The following is a 19,250-nucleotide window of genomic DNA, read 5'->3' as shown; positions in this document are numbered from 1 at the left end:
TCAGTGCCCAGCTTCTAGAGACGGGAAAAGGTGGGGAGAGCTCCAGAACATTCTAAGCCTGGCTGTGTTTCTGGTTGGAATTCTTTAATCCCACCACAACCCTGACAAGAGAGCAGACCTTAATCTCCCTTGGCACGACTGCTTAGTCTTGATCTTAAGCAGAATAATGAAATATCCCCAAATGTGCAGAGCAAATCTTATTAATGTCAAAACTAGATTATATACCATGAAGAAAGGCCAAAAATCAACTTACTTGAAAATAGGAAAGCTTCCAGGAGGCAAAGAGAAAACCCCTCACATCCTTTTCTACATTCTAAAACAGGAATATTCACGGAAATGAGCATTCACTGAACACCTACAGAGATCTACTCACATTCACACACGTTAACTCATTTAATTCCCGCTACCAGGTAGGTACTGATTGTTAACAATTTACATTCCTGAGAGCAAAGTCAGAGAGATCTGAAGTCGCTCAAGGTGACACTTGCAGTAAGTAGGAGTAAGGATTTGAATCCGAAGCAGTAGCCTTCCCTCTCCCCGGGGCCACAGCCGCGGTGCAGAAAACGCAGGAGGTCTGCCACGGGGAAATTAATGATCCACAGCTACCCAGTGGCTCTGCGCCACAACTGGGAGACAACCTGGTTCTCGTGACTTCTCAGTCTTACGGTTTTCATCCAAGTGCATGACTGCGGGAGCAAGGGGACCACGTGAGCCCTCTCCCTCCCCCGGCGAGGGACAGTGCCTGTCCGGCCAAGGGCAAGTCACAGGTGCGACAACGTGCCAGGACTGGATCCGGAGCCCCAGGGCGCCAGCTCCCCTGCAGCGTCAACAGGAGGAAGGGAGGGAGGGAACTCGGCCAGGTGTGGCCTCCGGATGCTGCAGGTCACAAGTGCGCGGAAAGTGCTGCTAGAGGTGCGGCCTGCTCCGTAAAGCTCAGCTCGCGAGGCGGTAACTATAACCTTGGTCTTGTCCTCTATGACCCCCGCGGTGAGGGTCCCCCGCCGCCCCCATCACTAGCCTACAGGGCCAGACGGTGCCACGGCTCCAGGGCAAGGCCGCAGGGAGCGAGCTGGCCCTCCCCACGTGGACAGGCTCCCCTCTGGGGGCGTGGCCTCCGGCGCCAGACAGGCCAATGAGTGCCGCCGTCGGGATCCCCCAGAGGGGCACGCCGGGCTGGCGGGGGCTGCGTCAGCCCGAGGGCGGGGCTCCTGGGCCGGCGCGAGGCGCGGTGGGTCACGCGGGGCGCGGCGCGGGCTATAAGTAGAGGCCGGCAGCGTGCGCCGCTAGATGATGGCTGCCGGCGCGCGCAGCATGCTTCTTTTGCTCGGTTGCTGAGGCGCCCGCGGCTGTTTCCCGGGTGGGCCTCCACCCCCGCCGAGCTTTCCCCGAGCCTCCGGGCCCGGGCAGTGTGCTCGCCGACCGCAGGTACGTGTGTCCGAGGCTCTAGCCCGCCGCCTGGACCTCTCCGTCTCCCGCTCAGCTCCTCGTTTCCTCTGGTGAGTGGCGGTGCCGCCTTAGAAAGGCTCTTTCTTCTCCCCGGGGCCCGGCGCGGACGCTGCGGCGCGGGGTCAGCCGGCTGGGCTGGTACCAGTGGCGGGGTTCTGCTTGCGTCGCTGCCTGCCTCCCTCCCCCACCCCCCCCACCCCGCCCGGCGGCTCCGCCGCCCGCGGGCCTTTTTGGCGGTCCCCGGGCGGCGCGCGCGGGAACAGCCCTTTTCCGGTTTTCGCGCGGAGGGCGCGCGCGGGCTGGCGGCGCGGGGCCCGGCCCGGGCTGGGCGCGCGCGGGCCGAGGTGGTCCCGGCGCCACGTGCCCGCCGCCGGCTGGTCCTGTTCGGGGCGGGGTCAGCGGATTGCAGGCTGTGGGCACGGCAGGGCCCCCCCCAGCCTGCGTGAGCCCGCGTGGGGTGCGGAGCCAGCCCCCCAAGGACGCGCCGTTATTGTTACTTTCCCTCTTCTTCCAGGATGAACTTGCGTCCTTTCTCTTCTCCGCCATGGAATTCTGCTCCGTGCTTCTAGCCCTCCAGAGCCAAAGAAACCCCAGACAACAGATGCCCATACGCAGCGTATAGCAGTAACTCCCCAGCTCGGTTTCTGTGCCGTAGTTTACAGTATTTAATTTTATATAATATGTATTATTTATTAGAGCATTTTTGATACCTCATATTCTGTTTACACATCTCGAAAACCGCTCAGTAATTCTCTTGTTAAATTAAAGAACCACTACTCTAGAGAATGGCATCTACCGTGGCAACGCTGATCACCAGTACTATTGCTGCTTCTGGTCCATTGGTAGATTACCTATGGATGCTTATCCTGGGCTTCATCATTGCATTTGTCCTGGCCTTCTCCGTGGGAGCCAATGATGTAGCAAATTCTTTTGGTACGGCTGTGGGATCAGGTGTAGTGACCCTGAAGCAAGCCTGTATCCTAGCTAGTATCTTCGAAACAGTGGGCTCCGTCCTACTGGGGGCCAAAGTGAGCGAAACGATCCGGAAGGGCTTGATTGACGTGGAGATGTACAACGCGACCCAAGAGCTGCTGATGGCCGGCTCCGTCAGCGCGATGTTTGGTAAGTTCTTTTTCTGTATTGTCCTCTGAACGATGGCTGAGCACATTTCCTGTGGCGGGGTAGTTCTCTCCTTGTGCTCAGTCTTTCAGATTATTTTCTTAGGAATGCCCTGCGTACAAAATGTAATTTGGCAATTTTCTTCATAAAACTTGACCTGTTTCAGGTTCTGCTGTGTGGCAACTAGTGGCTTCGTTTTTGAAGCTTCCCATTTCTGGAACCCATTGTATTGTTGGTGCAACCATTGGTTTCTCCCTGGTGGCGAAAGGGCAGGAGGGTGTCAAGTGGTCTGAACTGATAAAAATTGGTATGTTTAATTCTAAGTGGTTTTTTATTCTTGTCATGTGACCATGGCATTGTGTTATGGGAGTATATGCTTTAAAATTGGAGGGATGGACTAAAGTAAATTTAAAGTGTGTTTTGGGGAAGTCTTTGGTGCAGCAGGTTAAGGAGCTGTTATTGTCACTATTGTGGTGTGGGTCCGATCCCTGGTCTGGGAACTTCTGCATGCCTAATGTCTCGGGCCCCCCAGAAAGTGTTGTTTGGTTCCTGATTTTCATTCGTTGACATGTTTTCTTAATGTGTTCTATTCTAGTGATGTCTTGGTTCGTCTCTCCGCTGCTTTCTGGTATTATGTCTGGAATTTTATTCTTCCTTGTTCGTGCATTCATCCTCCGTAAGGTAATATTTCTCTCCCACTTATGACCTTTCACAGGTTACACGCAATGATATTCAGACCCATAGCATTCTTGCAGATGTGATCAGTGTGTAGGTGTGTGGCCTTGGGAAGTTAGAAAAATTCTTTGTTTTATACACCTGTTGTATGTTGAGTTTTATGAAAGAAGCAAGTTTTCAATATCCAAGAAGGCTTTTGGGAAGGAAAAATTGAATGAATATTACAGGGTGGCAAGAAATTGGATGGAGCTCCTATCTTGGCTCAGTGATTAACGAACCCGACTGGTATCCATGAGGATGCGGGTTCAATCCCTGGCTTCACTCCGTGGGTTAAAGATCTGGCACTGCCATGAGCTGTGATGTAGGTCGCAGACGCGGCTTGGATCCCCTGAGTTGCTGTGGCTGTGGTGTAGGCCAGAAGCTGCAGCTCTGATTTGACCCCTGGCCTGGGGACTTCCATATGCCTCAGGTGCAGCCCTAAAAAGACAAAAAACAAACAAAAACCAACCAAACAGAAAAAGAAATTGGAGAGACTGAGCGGGGGGAGGAGGGAGGGAGTGGGCTGGACCGGGGAGTCCGGGGTTAATAGATGCAGACTATATCATTTAGAATGGGTAAGCAGTGAGGTCCTACTGAATGGCACAGGGAACTATATCCAATTTCTTGGGGTAGAACGTGATGGAAGGTAATATGAGAAAAAGAATGTATATGTATGTATGGCTGGGTCACTTTGTCGTACAGTAGAAATTGGCACTCCGGAGTTCCCGTTGTGGCACAGCTGAAATGAATCCGATTAGTATCCATGAGGATGTGGGTTCAATCCCTGGCCTCGCTCAGTGGGTTAAGGATTTTTCGATGCCACAAGCTTTGGCGAATTCTTTTGGTACAGCTGTGGGTGTAGTGACCCTGAAGCAAGCCTGCATCCTAGCTAGTATCTTCAAAACAGTGGATGTGGTGTGGCTGTGGCCAAGACATCGGCCGGCAGCTGTAGCTCCAATTTGACTCCTAGCTTGGGAACATCCATATGCTGCGGTTCGGCCCTAAAAAGCAAAAAAAAAAAAAAAAAAAAAAAAAGAAAGATAGCACAACATTGTAAATCAGCTAAACTTTAAGAAAAATCATAAAAAAATTAAAGAGAATGAAAGCAGAAATATTAAGGAAGTGTATTTGGAGTGGCTTAGTCTGGCTGTCTGCAGATTACTATCTTAAACTACTGTCATGCAGGCCAGTTTGAATTGTAAGCTTGGGGTTCAACAAGTCCTGATGTCCCCATGTGGCTTTTTCTCAGTTAAAATGAGTAGTTTGGGTCTCTATGTAGTTATTTCTGTAGTGTTTATCAAAACCAACATATAAGCTTCTAGGTGGGGAATCTGTCTCTCACAATGGCTTGAGTCTAATTTCTCAGAATAGGTGAAAAAGGAACCAGTCAGGGTAATTTTTTTGGCTTGTTTTTTGTTTTGTTTTTTTCCTTTGGCAAAAAAAAAAATTCCAGACAGCCATTTAATTTCCTGTCCACTTGAAAATCCCTTTTGTGGGACCCGTAGCATTTCTTTTATCAAGAAGCCTGATGTTGGCTCCAAAATAAATGCAGGCAACAAGGGATGTTGTCATTGGACTGAGTTACAGTAAGAATAAATGCACTCTTCTCAGGAAACCAAGTTGTCCTTTTCCTGAGGTGAATGGCTCTTAACGGTCCATTGTAAGTTTTTCAAAAGTTTCTAAACTGTAGAAATCTGAGTGAAGGGAGATAGGTAGCTTAATCCCAAGGGAAGAATGGATTCAGACCCACTTGTCTGGTCTAATTCTAAGCTTCTCTAGGGAAGGATTTGTACCTCTTTGTAAAAATTCTGTGACTGCTAAAGTGACCTACTAATCACTGGTTACCATGGCCTGAGTCTGGCAAAAGATAGCAGAGTAATACTCGGAAAACTTGAACCCTCTGTAGCTTGGTATAATTTGAGAGCAAACAGTTCATTGATAGTAACGGACTCAAAGTTTGGCCTTGTCTTCTAAGTAGGCAGGCACGATTAGCACTTACCCTCTCACTCCCCACAGCTGTGGCATATGATAATGATGCTTTAATTCGAGGCTTATTAGTCTTTAATTAGTAGTCTTATTAGTTTTTATTATTATTTATTAGTCTTATAGGTCTTTAATTACTAGTCTTTAGTTTTTAGTATTTTTAGAGCCTCATGGCTTGCTCCTTAGAGAACCAGGAGAGTTGATAGGATACCCTGTTATGGGTCCCTGCTCTCTAAAGGTTTACACTGGGTCTTTGTTGATTATGAGGAGGCAGATTATTCTGATTTTGGAGAGGCTTTGTGGTTCAAGCCCAAACTTATTTTCTGGAGGTTGAATGTTGGTGCTCTGAGGTGCAAAGAGGGATTTTTCAGGTGCACAGATCTCTCGTTTGGAGAATGCATGCCAGGCATTTTTATGAGAGCTGAAGTTGTCTTAACTTCCTAACTAGGGTTCCTTATGGGGTATGAGGTTGGACATGATCAAGAATGATTGAACTAGCATTTTAAACTATTCAGTATTGACCGCGAGGACTCCCTCTCCAGCAGCACAGACTATTGTATCCAGTCTACCAATAATAGGTGGATTTTGAAGTGATGAGTGAATATTTCTGGATACTGTTAGGTTTTAACTCTGAAGAAAACTCCTTTAGATTTGTAATCTGGGAATCCTGGCTGTTAAACTCTTAAGTATTTCATCATTAAGGTACTTTCCAGCTGAAGATATTGGAAATTAACTTTAAAATTAATTTTTAAAATTTTCAATTTTTGGGGCGCTCCCATTGTGGCTCAGCGGAAACCTGACTAGTATTAGTATCCATGAGGTTGCGGGTTCAATCCCTGGCCCCGCTCAGTGGATTAAGGATCCTGAGTTGCTGTGAGCTTTGGTGTAGGTTGCAGACGTGGCTCAGATCCTGCCTTGCTGTGGCTGTGGTGTAGGCGGGCAGCTGCAGCTCCGATTTGACCTTTAGCTTGGGAACTTCCATAGGCCACGGGTGTGATCCTAAAAAGCAAAAGAAAAACTTTTTTTTTTTTTCCAGTTTCCTGAATGTTCTGAGGGTGTTGGATGGTCTGGTAGAAAAACACAGAGTGGAGGTGAGGTACTTCTGCTAAGGATTGGGGACAATAAACTGGGCATAGAGAAAAGGGAGTTTTCCTTTTTTAATTCTAGTCAAAGAAAGTAGATCTTTCAGCATTCCTCCTTCTGTCAGGGGTTACATTAAATATATCTAGGGCATCTTTTCAAACTCACAGGAACCTTTTTCATTAGACAAGTTTACTGGAAAGTCCAGTGTAAAAAAAATCAACTATTCTGGTTGAAAATGGCTTATGAAGACCCCCTTTCCCATCCTACATAATCAGATGATAAGATAGTTCTGGGTAAAGTTTCAACTGTGCAGTGAACATTTCATAAAGATTTTAGCCCTTGTTACCTCTTGGGAGCGACAGGAGTTTGGAGGCAGTAAAAGGGAGAAGAGAAATCTCCCCATAATATCTAGAACCTGGTGGAGGGGGTGTTTTAGGTTCCTTGGAGAATTTCTTTAAGCCGCTGGTAGTTCTTAGATGAAAAACGTATATGTATGCCTCAGGTTCATGACCATACTGACCATCCTAGGGGCAGGATCCACATCTTTGAGTTACTGAGGGATGCTTAGGATTTTGTTTGGTTTTTGGCTGAAGTTCCTGGGTCAGGGATCAAACCTGTGCCGCAGCAGTGACCAGTCTGCTGCAGTGACAAAGCTGGATCCTCAACTAGCTGGGCCACAAGGGGGAACTCCGGGGATGCCTAGGTTTATTGGCTATTTTCGTTGGGGCTAATTCCCAGTCTGTAGCATTTTTTAAAAACTATGGATAGGGGAGCTAACATTCAGGGTGGTTTTCATCAAGGGCCCATCTCTGCTAATGGGGAATGGCACCTCTTGTTTTCTCTCCTTGACCTTAAGTCATTCTTGACCTCACTCTTTTGATGTATTGATGACTCTTTCCCTGTCTCTTCCTCCCTAAGATTTTTCCATTGGATTGTGGTCCAGGATGGCATTAAATGTTCAGGCTGAGGTCATCTTTATTTATTTGTCTTCTGTTTTTTCAGGGCCGCACCGGAGCATACGGAGGTTCCCAGGCTAGGGGTCTGATTGGAGCTGTTGCTGCTGGCCTGTGCTACAGCCACAGCCGCACCAGATCCAAGCCGTGCCTGTGACCTATATCACAGATCATGGCAATGCCAGATCCTTAACCCACTGAGCGAGGCCGGGGATCAAACCCGCAACCTCATGGTTCCTAGTTGGATTCATTTCCGCTGTGCCACGATGGGAACTCCTCGACATCTTTAAAATTCAGCCTTTCTGTGTATTTGGATCTGTGCCCTCCTTTTTAACTCTTGTTTCTAGTCACACTGGTCTCCTTGCTGGTCTTCAGACAATTCAGGTGTTCGCCTCAGGGTCTTTGTCCTTGCTGCTGTCTCTGGGATGTTCTGCCCTCCAGATGCTGCTCTGGCTGCTCTTTCTCACCCCCCTGGGTGTGTACATGGTTTATGGCTTGTTGACATAACACATTTGTGTCCTTGCTCCACTGATAGTCTGGACTCTCCCCTGCCCCCTCCATTAAAGGGTGCCTCCTTACCCTTTTCCTTCACAGCATTGTTCTGTACTGGAATGTCAATGCCAGTTCTGAGAGCAGAACTTTGTCTCATTCACTCCCACATTTTAGTGCCAGGAAAACTTGGCACAGTCTGTTGAATGAGGGGATGACGCAGGGTGTGATTGATTTTTATCTTAGCACTTTGGTAAATCATTAGATGTGGCATATTTATCAAGTGTCTAGATTAGATGGTGGTTGCTGGTATATTTTACTGTTTTATTCCTAAGAAATCATTGCAAGTATAAAGTCCAGTAAGAAATGTTGTATTATCTCCTAGTCAGTTTCTTGACATCTCTTACCAATGACTAGGATGTCTTCAGGTATGTACTCAGATGTACATCCGGACATCTGGTGCTTCAGAGCCCTGGGGACTGAAAACTGATGACTCAGGAGTCACTAGTATAGGTAGTCTTGTTAAAAATAACTGCAACACAAAATACCCCCCCAAACAAAGCCAAACACACACTTAAATTCAGATAGATGTAGAAGATGAGGTCAACCTTGGTAGGGAGTCTTCTAGGAGCAAAAGACCATTTGGCCTTACAAACTGCTATGGAGAGAGAGTTGCTATTGGCACTGTGCTGCCCTTCTGTAGGCTTCTGTGGAAATGGGTGAGGTTTTTAAGCCTTTGAGATACTGATCGTAATTGTGAGTAATGGTATTTTACAGGCAGATCCAGTTCCTAATGGGTTGCGAGCGTTGCCAGTGTTCTATGCCTGCACAGTTGGAATCAACCTCTTTTCCATCATGTATACCGGAGCACCTTGTAAGTATATGTTAAAATGTTTAAATGTGAATTTAAAGTTGTTTATAAAACTTACATTAAATGCACAATTTACCCCTTTTTGCTTTACAGGGCTGAAATCTCCTAGAAGGTGGCTGGCCTGCGCCCATTTCAGAAGGCTGCAGGCTAGTGTATGCTGAGTTAACCTAGATAGTTTTTCAACCAAAGAGACCTGCTCAGATTCTAAATCACTACAGACCTTTACTCTTTAGTCTTCACAGGATCCACCGATAATTTGATCTTCTCCCTCCCTCTCTCCTATCTATGCTAAAAATACTGGAATTGATGTTGACCTCAACTATTGACTGCTGAAGAGTCATTAGTTCTATTTGGTCTTCAATAATCAGTCATTTAGGACTGGTTTGCTGGATATTCTCATTTTTTTTCCTCTCCCAAGTGGAGCTACTTTTGTTTCTAAGTACTGCATTTACTCCCCCGAATCTGCTTGAATGAGAAGAGAAGAGTTGGGATGCTCTAAGTGCACTTGGAAGAAGAATTCATGCAGCTAAGAGGAAAACTAATTTGTGAGAATATAAAGATTGAAATGTTGGTTACTTTTATGTTGGGATGAAGGCAAAGCTTGGGTTAAATTATAATGTCTCATTTAGCAACTGGAAAAGATCGATAAACCTGTATTTTGACAGACAGGACCTGATCAGTTTTGCTGTCTAGGTTTGGCTTGATGATGGCCCTTTGAGCCACCAGGTCAGTGACTTTCAATCTTTGAGAGTTTTGATGCCTTGCAAGAAATACATTGGACATTGCTGCCCAGGACACACATGCTTATAGAGAGGGAGGGGAAGAGAGGGAAAGAAAGATGACTGGAATAGTATCTTAACCTTACTTATGTGCTATGCACTTATATTTTCAAATGTTCTTTGTAGCTCTTTAAAATGCTCATTGTGGCTCACTAAATTGATTTCATTTCCGAGGAATAGGTTGTAATATGCTTCATATATAAATCTCACTGAAGTGATAAGTCACTGACCAAAAATGGAGTTAGCTAAATAAGTATTTTTAACCCTGTTTTTATTCTTAGAACAATCAGGAAAGAAAATGGACAATTTTATGAGAATATTGATCTTATTTAGGGAATGCCAGACTCCTTAACAAATGGTACAGGCAAAAACAGCTTGTATGCTGCATTTCCATCCTGTTTTAATTTGGGTTCTTCATGCTAAAGCTAAAAAAGTGTAAGGCTCTAAGCACTGATGTTTTATGCGGTAGCAGCAAAGCTCATAGTTCAGTGAAATTAGAACTTAGGTTTCCGATCATTTTTTTTGGAAACGAACACATGGATATTTTTGTTTCATCCTCTTGTGGATCACTTACAAGAAGAACCAGTCTCATTTCCCCTTTTTGACTTGGAACGAAGGCAGATTTCAATTGTGATCGAGATTGATTGAATTTCATGTATATTTTAGTTTGTGTGACCAACTGCATGATTAGAATTGATAGCAGAAATTAAAATGGAAAGATTGAGTCAATCTAGAAGGGACCTCAGTTTGTATCTAATTTTTAAATATTAATCATTTCAAGGAGCAGGAGCATTTCCATTTTATAAGTAATTCCTAATAAGCAAAATAACCACAAGTAGCTAAGCTGTTCTTGGATAAAGCATAGGTCATTATAGCATTTTTTTAGGCTTAGAATAGGGTTATCTGGTGCTTTGCTTCTCTTGATGTAGGCTAGTGGCTAGGAGCCTGTTGGCGTTTAAGTCATGACCAGATGACTGGTTCGTGATCCCTGAGCCCCATGAGACGACGTAGGCAGGTATCTAAGATGTGACTGGTTAGTGCAATTACCACCATGCTTTTTTCCTTTTGTGAAAGCCCTTTGACCTGTTCTTATCTTTTGATTGATAATGTCTCAGTTTTCTGTATCTTAGTTTGATAAATGCCTCCCAGGAGATAGTCTTGCTCTAAAGGATTTCGCTAGTACAATGGATGTAATAACTTTTTACTACATCTCTATGAGAAATGTTTCTGGGGCACTTTGCTTTTTTAATGTTAAAATCCATGTGCAAACTGAAGTGGCCGCTCCCGTCTGATGGCTGGGGAGTGGAGCACTTGCATTTTGTTCACAGCTAGTTGCTGATCCTCTTCAGTGTAGTAGTAATCCTTGCTATTATTTTCTGAAGCCAAGAAAGGAAAAAGCCCAGTCTCTGAGGGAGCTTGGGCCAGACTGATATGGGTTTCAGATGCTATGGGATTTTTCTCCCAAATCTGTTTAGCCACTAGCACAGTCCTATGGACCGAAGGCTGGCAGCAGCTATGAAGGGTGATGGGCTGGCTGGCTTGGGGAACCCGAGTCCCCAGCGGAGGGTTTACACATTATTGCCGGGGGCAGTTGCCCTGGGGTTTTCAAGATGCACCATTTTATCTCCTAGTGCTGGGCTTTGACAAACTTCCTCTGTGGGGTACCATCCTCATCTCGGTGGGATGTGCAGTTTTCTGTGCCCTTATCGTCTGGTTCTTTGTATGTCCCAGGATGAAGAGAAAAATTGAACGTAAGTAACAAATTGTGGCAGAAAATTTTAACTAGTAATGTGCTGACATTTTGTTTAGTCATCTGTAAAAGTCCTCTAGATTGGCAAAGCCAGAAAATGCAAATGGAAATTTGAGGATACAGTTTTATTGTCCAGACTTTTTTCTTACTGACTTAAAAGGGCCTGAGACCTAGTTTTAAGGCATATTTGACCTTATGTGGGACCGCCAGACAAGCGAGGCATTTAATTTTTTTTTAACTGTACCTTGATCCCTTGCCAATGCCATGCTAGGTAGAGAAGTCATAGCCTACATTAGTTGAGAAAAATGAGGATACCCTAGTGAAAAATAAAAGGTAGGACAAAATACTTTCCCGGGAAACATTTACCAAAACTATTGCTGTGTGTAACATCAGATTCAGGTACTTTAGATTTGGTTAGTTCTCAGAATTGGAGCACCAATTCTAGACCATTACTACACTTAGTCCTGCAGTTACGATCAAATACGGGGTTTTGGTATCAGTCCTATTAAATCTTGTATTCCTTTCCTTACTGCTGGAGCTCTCTTGAAGTAATCTTTTCCTGCCCATTTCATCTACAAATGCTCAGGCAGTAGTTTAAGTTTGTTCTTTGAAGCGGAGGGGTGCGCAGGCTGCAGTGGCACCAGAGTGCTGTGTCATGCAGCCTCAGAGAGGCTCTGCGCTAGTCTGGCGGTGCAACGGGAACGAGGCTTTTAGGACTTGGTGACCTCATTTTTCCCTCAGTCGGGGAGAAGACGAGACAGCCAGAATGTTTTATATTCTGGCCTTCGCTGACTGGGAGGCCTGAATGAGCATGTAAGCAGACCGAGTTGGTATGAGAGAGCAGAAGACATTCCTACCTGGTCATGGAATTCAGAACCCTAAGGCACATGTCTTTGTTTTATAGAGGTGGAAATTGAAGCCACCTTTAGTTGTCTGTATTGAGCTGTGTCACTTTACTTGAACTCACGGACTGAAATTTAGGGGGCATTTAAAAAGAACAGCACTAGATGCAGGCCTCATTTTCCGTTATCTGTCAGCTCCATGCTTGAGCTACTTTCCACTAGGAAGGGGTCAGCAGGGAGGCTAAGAATGTTTTTCCTGTTTGTGAAGGGTTTTAAAGAACAAGAATTTACAGCAGAGCCCATGGAGCCTAAAATATTTTGCTCTCTGGCCCTCCACTGAACAAGCTTGCAACCCTTGATAACAGAGTGTCGTGCATGCGCACTGTGGGTTCCTTCCCAAGTGAGAAGAGGTATTACACATAGACAAGAAAGTTTTTCTGAATTTTCACTGTTTATAAAGTGGTCTTATTCTGAGATGGATTTTTTTTGTTGTTTTTTGAGGTGAGGGAAAGGAAATAATGGAGCATGTTAGTTTGGACAAAACCAAACAAAAACACCTTTCTTTTCTAGGAGAAATCAAGTGTAGTCCTTCTGAAAGCCCCTTAATGGAAAAAAAGAATAGCTTGAAGGAAGACCATGAAGAAACAAAGATGTCTCTTAGTGATCTTGAAACCAGGAACCCCGTTGCTGAGGTGGGGTCTGCCCCTGGACCCCTCCGGGCTGTGGTGGAAGAGAGAACAGTCTCCTTCAAACTGGGAGACCTAGAGGAAGCTCCAGAGCGAGAGAGGCTTCCCAGCGTGGGCCTGAAGGAGGAGACCAGCATAGATGGTGCGGTGAACGGTGAGCGGCCCCTCCTGGGTGGGGAAGGTCAGTTGCCCTTGTTAACCCCTGGTACTGCTGGGGAGGCTCACTAATGGCCTTGCCGTTGAGTGTTACCCTTGGTCTTCAGGTGCGGTGCAGTTACCCAATGGGAACCTTGTTCAGTTCAATCAAGCTGTCAGTAACCAGATCAACTCCAGCGGCCACTATCAGTATCACACCGTGCATAAGGATTCCGGCTTATACAAAGAGCTGCTTCACAAATTACATCTTGCCAAGGTGGGGGACTGCATGGGCGACTCTGGTGACAAACCCTTGAGGCGCAATAATAGCTATACTTCCTACACCATGGCAATTTGTGGCATGCCTCTGGATTCATTCCGTGCCAAAGAAGGAGAACAGAAAGGTGAAGAGATGGAGAAGCTGACGTGGCCCAATGCAGACAGCAAGAAGCGAATTCGAATGGACAGTTACACCAGCTATTGCAACGCTGTGTCTGATATTCACTCTGCCTCTGAGATAGACATGAGTGTCAAGGCAGAGATGGGTCTGGGCGACAGGAAAGGAAGTGCCAGTTCTCTCGAGGAATGGTATGACCAGGATAAGCCAGAAGTGTCCCTCCTCTTCCAGTTCCTACAGATCCTCACAGCCTGCTTTGGGTCATTCGCCCATGGTGGCAATGACGTCAGGTCAGTCCATTGTGATTGTTGGCATTGCTTGTTCTATTCTCATACTGCCTTTTCCTTTTATAAGGTTCTGCTTGTGGCGATGGTGCTCTTGCCACCCATGGGACACCTAATAGAGTGGGGGGGATGAGGTGATAGCAATTATTGATTTAATAAAATAGGAAGAAATTTTTTTTCTTTAGAGAGAGCACAAAGAATAGGTTTATCTCTCTGTAGATGATAAATACCTTTCACAGAGAAGCCTTTTACTGAGAGGGGGTCCAGTTATTGGATAGTAATTACTGCCTCACAGATTGAACCTGTAGGTGGTTAATCCCAGTTCTGTGGTTTGGAAACTGTCCATAGGAACCCAGGATCTGCTTTAGGTGACCTGCAGGAAGACAGGCCATCAGATTGCCTGGCAGGCCCCTCTGAGAAAAGCTTTCATGTTCTTCTATTGTGTATGCTGGGGTTCCATTTATTTTCTTTTGAAGAAGGAGCTGTTTGCTAATGAAAGGTTTGCTTTAGACAACTTAGTCATTTAACAAGTAGGATATTGCCACAATCTAGTTATGCCTGAAGAATTATCTTTGCCTTTCTTTTTTCTTTTCAGCAATGCCATCGGTCCTCTGGTTGCTTTGTATCTGGTTTACGATACGGGAGACGTTTCTTCAAAAGTAGCAACACCAATATGGCTTCTGCTCTATGGTGGTGTTGGTATCTGCATTGGTCTGTGGGTTTGGGGAAGGAGAGTTATCCAGACCATGGGCAAAGATCTGACGCCAATCACACCCTCTAGGTAAGTTAGTAAAGTAAATGTTAGGTTACTCCTCATTTTCTTAAGATGCTGTGCAGTGCTACCACACACATTCTTCAACGCTGGATCCTTAACCCACTGAGCGAGGCATGGGATTGAACCTGCATCCTCATGGATACTAGTCAGGTTTGTAACCACTGAGCCACAATGGGAACTCCGCAAGTTACTCTTTAGTATAAGTTGTGATGTTCTCTTGGTTGGTTTTTACTTATTGTCTGGCCCTTAAACATAAGGTTTTCTCTGTTCCACTCCAGTGGACTCTTGAGAAAGATTATGTGGTAAGACTATATAGCTATGTGTGCTTAACATTTATTTTTCTTTATGGAACTAACTGATGTTTACTAAATTCTTCAAAATACAAGTTCAAACTTTAATAATGATCTTCCAGAAAACCTCAAAGTCTCACATTCAAATATGGAAAAAGAGAAGAGGAATCTCATGGCCTGATTTAGAGTAGATTTCAGGAGTTAAAGCAGACGAAAAATGGGGGTTTTGTCCCAGGTAGAGGACAAGATCAACGCAAGATTGCATGAACTTTGAGTAGTGAAGCTTACCAAAATTTCAGTTCTATTCTTGACAAGTGATCTTTTTTGTGTCTACAGCGGCTTCAGTATTGAATTGGCATCTGCCCTCACTGTAGTAATTGCATCAAATATTGGCCTACCCATCAGTACAACACATTGTAAAGTAAGTGTGATGTAAAGGTACCATGTCTTTGGAATGGTTTGAATAGATAGTTAGAGGGCTTTTTGTTTCGGCCTTTGATTCTTGGTTTAGAAAGCTTTATGCAGAGTTTACAAGTTTAGGACAAGTGACTCTAAGAAAGTAAAAGTACATTCTGCAGTTTCTTTTCTCTATTACTTTTATTGAAGCAGATGATGTATTTCCTGCCCGAAGGATGCAATAGTTCTTTTATGTAGGGGTAGCAAGTCTGTGAGGCTTGTTGGGCTGTTGAAGGGCTGTTTATTTAAAAGAAGCATATATTTAGAGCCTCTTGTGGAAATGTACTGAATCCTAAGGTTTCTTGATGACCATTGAGTAACTATAGGGAAAAGAAGAAACTGGCTTCTTGAAGGGTTCATCACGGAGCCTTTGGGTCGTCCGTTGTCTTCCAGAGAGTTCTATTAGGGGTAATATCAGCCTTCCTCTAGAATCTTTGGGAAACCTAAAACCTAAAAGAATCCATTAATTACTAAAGCAGTTTATTATTGTTAATGTAGTTAGTTAAATTCCAGCAGCTCAGATGGGAAAGGTTTTCTTTTCCTACTGTGTTTTTATTTATTTAATTAATTTTTGTCTTTTGTCTTTTTAGGGCAACACCCATGGCATATGGAGGTTCCCAGGCTAAGGGCTGAATCGGAGCTGTAGTCACCGGCCTGCACCACAGCCACAGCAATGCTAGATCTGAGCTGCGTCTGCGACCTACACCACAGCTCACAACGCCGGATCCTTAACCACTGAGCGATGCCAGGGATGGAACCGCAACCTCATGGTTCCTGGTTGGATTTGTTCCTCTGTGCCACGACGGGAACTCCCTACTGTGTATTTAGCACAGACTGAATGATTGGATTTTATGTTGCCTTCATCTTCCCATGAGTAACCTCCTTAACCTGTTACACACCAGCCTTCATGGATCAGTGCCGCGGTATGGGCTCCTTACTTAGCAAGGTCATGGGTCTGTTTAGCAAAATAACCACTGGGACTTCGGTAACCAGCCTCCTTGTGGGTTGTTTCTTCCTACAGGTGGGCTCTGTTGTCTCCGTTGGCTGGCTTCGATCCAAAAAGGCTGTTGACTGGCGACTCTTCCGCAACATTTTTATGGCCTGGTTTGTCACAGTCCCCATTTCTGGTGTTATCAGTGCTGCTATTATGGCAGTCTTCAAATATGTCATCCTCAGGGCTGTTTGAGATGAAAATTTGTATCCATGCTTGGGACCACCTTACACATTCCTGCTCCTTGGAAGAATGATTACAGTGTTACAGAAGACTGACAACAGTCTTTTTGAAGTTTGGGAGCTGTGGGAGGGAAGTGTTACTTGTGCTATAATTGCTTTTGTGCTAAATATGACTTGTCTCAAAATTAGCTATGTAAAATAGCCAGGTTTCCGCTGGTTCCTGTTGAGGTCCCTTTTCCTTCTGGGCTGTGAATTCCTGTACATATTTCTCTACTTTTTGTATCAGGCTTCAATTCCATTATGTTTTAATGTTGTCTCTGAAGATAGCTTGTGATTTTTTTTTTTTTTTTTTTTTTTTTTGAGCACCCATTCAGAGCCATTTGACAGTGTGCTCTGCTTTGTTGGTTTCACCAGCTTCTGCCCTAACACACAGGGACTTAATAAAAACCATAACTGACGCTTCCCTTGTAGTCTCTTAGAGAAATGTAGTCATTTGTACCCTGCCCTCCTGTTGGAAGTGGCAGGTGCTATTGGCATATGTGGGAATTTCTTAGAGGGACAAGGTTCTTAGGACACAAGTGAGTTAGTAGTCACTTCTTTGCAAGCAATTCATCGACTATTATTGCTGAGAAGAAGCAGGAAGAAAAATCCTTCTGGCAGTCTGGATTATTTCTTTAATAAAGATTTCTAGCAGTGTGGGTGGATGAATGCAGTGGACTATGAACTTTGGGTGAGTTAAATGGGACAGCCTTTCATGTTCATCTGTCTACCTCTTAACTGAATAAAAAAAAAGGCTACAGTTTTTAGAAAACTTGTTCTTGTGTTTTTTGTTCAGATTTGAAGCATCTGGGCTCCTGATCAGTTAGCTGTATGCCATTCTTAGGAGAATGTGATCATCTTAACAAATGAAGAATTGCTCTCTGGCTTAAAGTTCCCCACTCCTCCCTGGTACTTTTCTTGTGATCCCAGGATACACATGAAATTACTCTACGAGGACTGTTGTATTAGTTTGGTATTATTATTTTTTTTTAATAGCACAGTTTAGACATTTTCACATTATTTTTTTTAGGGCTGCACCTGTGGCATATGGAGGTTCCCAGGTTGGGGGTCTAATTGGAACTACAGCCGCTGGCCTATGCCACAGCCGTAGCAGTAGCAGTGTAGGATCTGAGTCACTTTTGCGAACTACACCACAGCTTACTGCAATGCTGGATCCTTAACCTACCAAGTGAGGCCAGGGATCAAACCCACAACCTCATGGTTCCTAGTCAGATTCCGCTGTGCCACGATGGGAAATCCGAAGTCTTCCTATTTGAATGGCCTATTTTGTTTTATTCCAGATGCTTATTTAGATGATACCTAAATTTGCTATTAACAAAGTAACAAAGATTGCTAGAATGAGGGTTATGTGTGTAGTATGTATAGCTTAGCTTTACTTAAAAGATTCTCAGGGAGTTCCCGTTGTGGCGCAGTGGTTAATGAATCCAACTAGGAACCATGAGGTTGTGGGTTCGGTCCCTGCCCTTGCTCAGTGGGTTAAGGATCCGGCGTTGCCGTGAGCTGTGATGTAGGCTGCAGACGCAGCTCGGATCCCGCGTTGCTGTGGCTCTTGCATAGGCCGGTGGCTACAGCTCCGATTCGACCCCTAACCTGGGAACCTCCATATGTCGTGGAAGCGGCCCAAGAAATAGCAAAAAGAAAAAAAAAAAGATTCTCAGGAGTTCCCATTGAGGGTAAGTGAGTTAGGAACCCTGTGTAGTCTCTGAGGATGCAGGTTAAATCCCTGGCCTTGGTTGGCGATGTGGCTGGATCCCTAGTGTTGCTGTAGCTGTGGGGGAAGAAAGTTCTCAGTGTTGGGTTCTTTAGTCTTGACCCATTATTTTACTTAACTTGATCAGACCAGCATCACCTTGTAAGCTAGGTTGATGGGTCCAGGGTTAGTTTTAGGAAGATGCATTTTATTTTTTTTATTTTTTAATTTTTGGTCTTTTTGCTATTTCTTTGGGCCGCTCCTGCGGCATATGGAGGTTCCCAGGCTAGGGGTCGAATTGGAGCTGTAGCCACTGGCCTACACCAGAGCCACAGCAACGTGGGATCCGAGCCGCGTCTGCAACCTACACCACAGCTCATGGCAACGCCGGATCGTTAACCCACTGAGCAAGGGCAGGGACCAAACCTGAAACCTCATGGTTCCTAGTCGGATTCGTTAACCACTGTGCCACGACGGGAACTCCGGAAGATGCATTTTAGAAGCCAGACTGTAACGAGGATAAGGCCTGACCTGTGCCTGAGAAATTACACCACTGTTAGAGTAAACGCTTTGGAGTCGCTCAGTAAATGTTCACCATTTCGTGTCTGGCACTAGGCACTGCACTAAACTATTTAATGTACGTTTAGTCAAGACCTTTGACAGTATGTCTTGGTGTTATTTTGCAGATGATGAAACTGGCCTAGAGAACATCTCTATCTTCCTCAATATTGGGTTAGAGAATGAAAATTGTAGCCCCAGGCTGACCGAAAGTAGCCTCATGACTTTGAGGAAGAAGGGGCCTAGGGTAGGGTAAAAGGGAACCTAGCAGTGAGCTCTGAGCTTAGGGTTCAGCCGGAGTCCCTTTGAGTTTTGGTGCAGGCTTCCTCTCGTGGTGCCATATGACACACTAACCTAGATCCTCTCTGCCCTGTGATTTTAAGTGGAGAAGAGTAGCCCCTTCCTTGGCTCAGGTGAGGGCAGCTGAGGAAGAACCTGAACCAAGGCTGTGTTTAAGAGGAGCACCTAGATCTGGGAAGAAGGAACCCCCCAGAGCTAGTAAGAGACCAGAAGGGGTTTGTATTTCCATATATAGCAGCATCTACCACTGTCCTGTCCTGTGAGAACTCTGGCCTGTTTTTCTTGAGCATAGATGTTGCCTTTTTTTTTTCCCCCTGAAAGGTGCCCCCCTCCACCTATTATTTTCATCCAGGTTGTATGTATGCACATCAAGGATTCACATGATTTGAGCAAGGCTTATAAAGAAACAGGTCTCCC

At 45.1% G+C, this 19,250-nt stretch overlaps 1 protein-coding gene across 2 annotated transcripts; it reads left to right on the top strand.

Annotated features, from left to right (window-relative positions):
- SLC20A1 (solute carrier family 20 member 1) lies at positions 1,205-17,036 on the top strand. Of its 2 annotated transcripts, none has more exons than XM_021087023.1 (11): positions 1,205-1,496; positions 1,961-2,568; positions 2,732-2,872; positions 3,161-3,246; positions 8,565-8,661; positions 11,069-11,188; positions 12,600-12,869; positions 12,979-13,537; positions 14,127-14,312; positions 14,933-15,017; positions 16,074-17,017. In XM_021087023.1, exons 2-11 carry the CDS (start codon positions 2,232-2,234, stop codon positions 16,236-16,238), a joined length of 2,046 nt encoding a protein of 681 aa, XP_020942682.1. In that variant the 5' UTR covers positions 1,205-1,496; positions 1,961-2,231; the 3' UTR covers positions 16,239-17,017. The 2 variants fall into 2 exon arrangements, with proteins under 2 accessions (XP_020942682.1, XP_020942681.1); XM_021087022.1 differs by having other exon boundaries at positions 1,363-1,496; positions 12,600-12,896; positions 16,074-17,036.

Source organism: Sus scrofa, chromosome 3 (genome assembly GCF_000003025.6).
Source record: "Sus scrofa isolate TJ Tabasco breed Duroc chromosome 3, Sscrofa11.1, whole genome shotgun sequence".
NCBI lineage: Eukaryota > Metazoa > Chordata > Mammalia > Artiodactyla > Suidae > Sus > Sus scrofa.
This window is presented reverse-complemented; position numbering and strand designations above follow the sequence as displayed.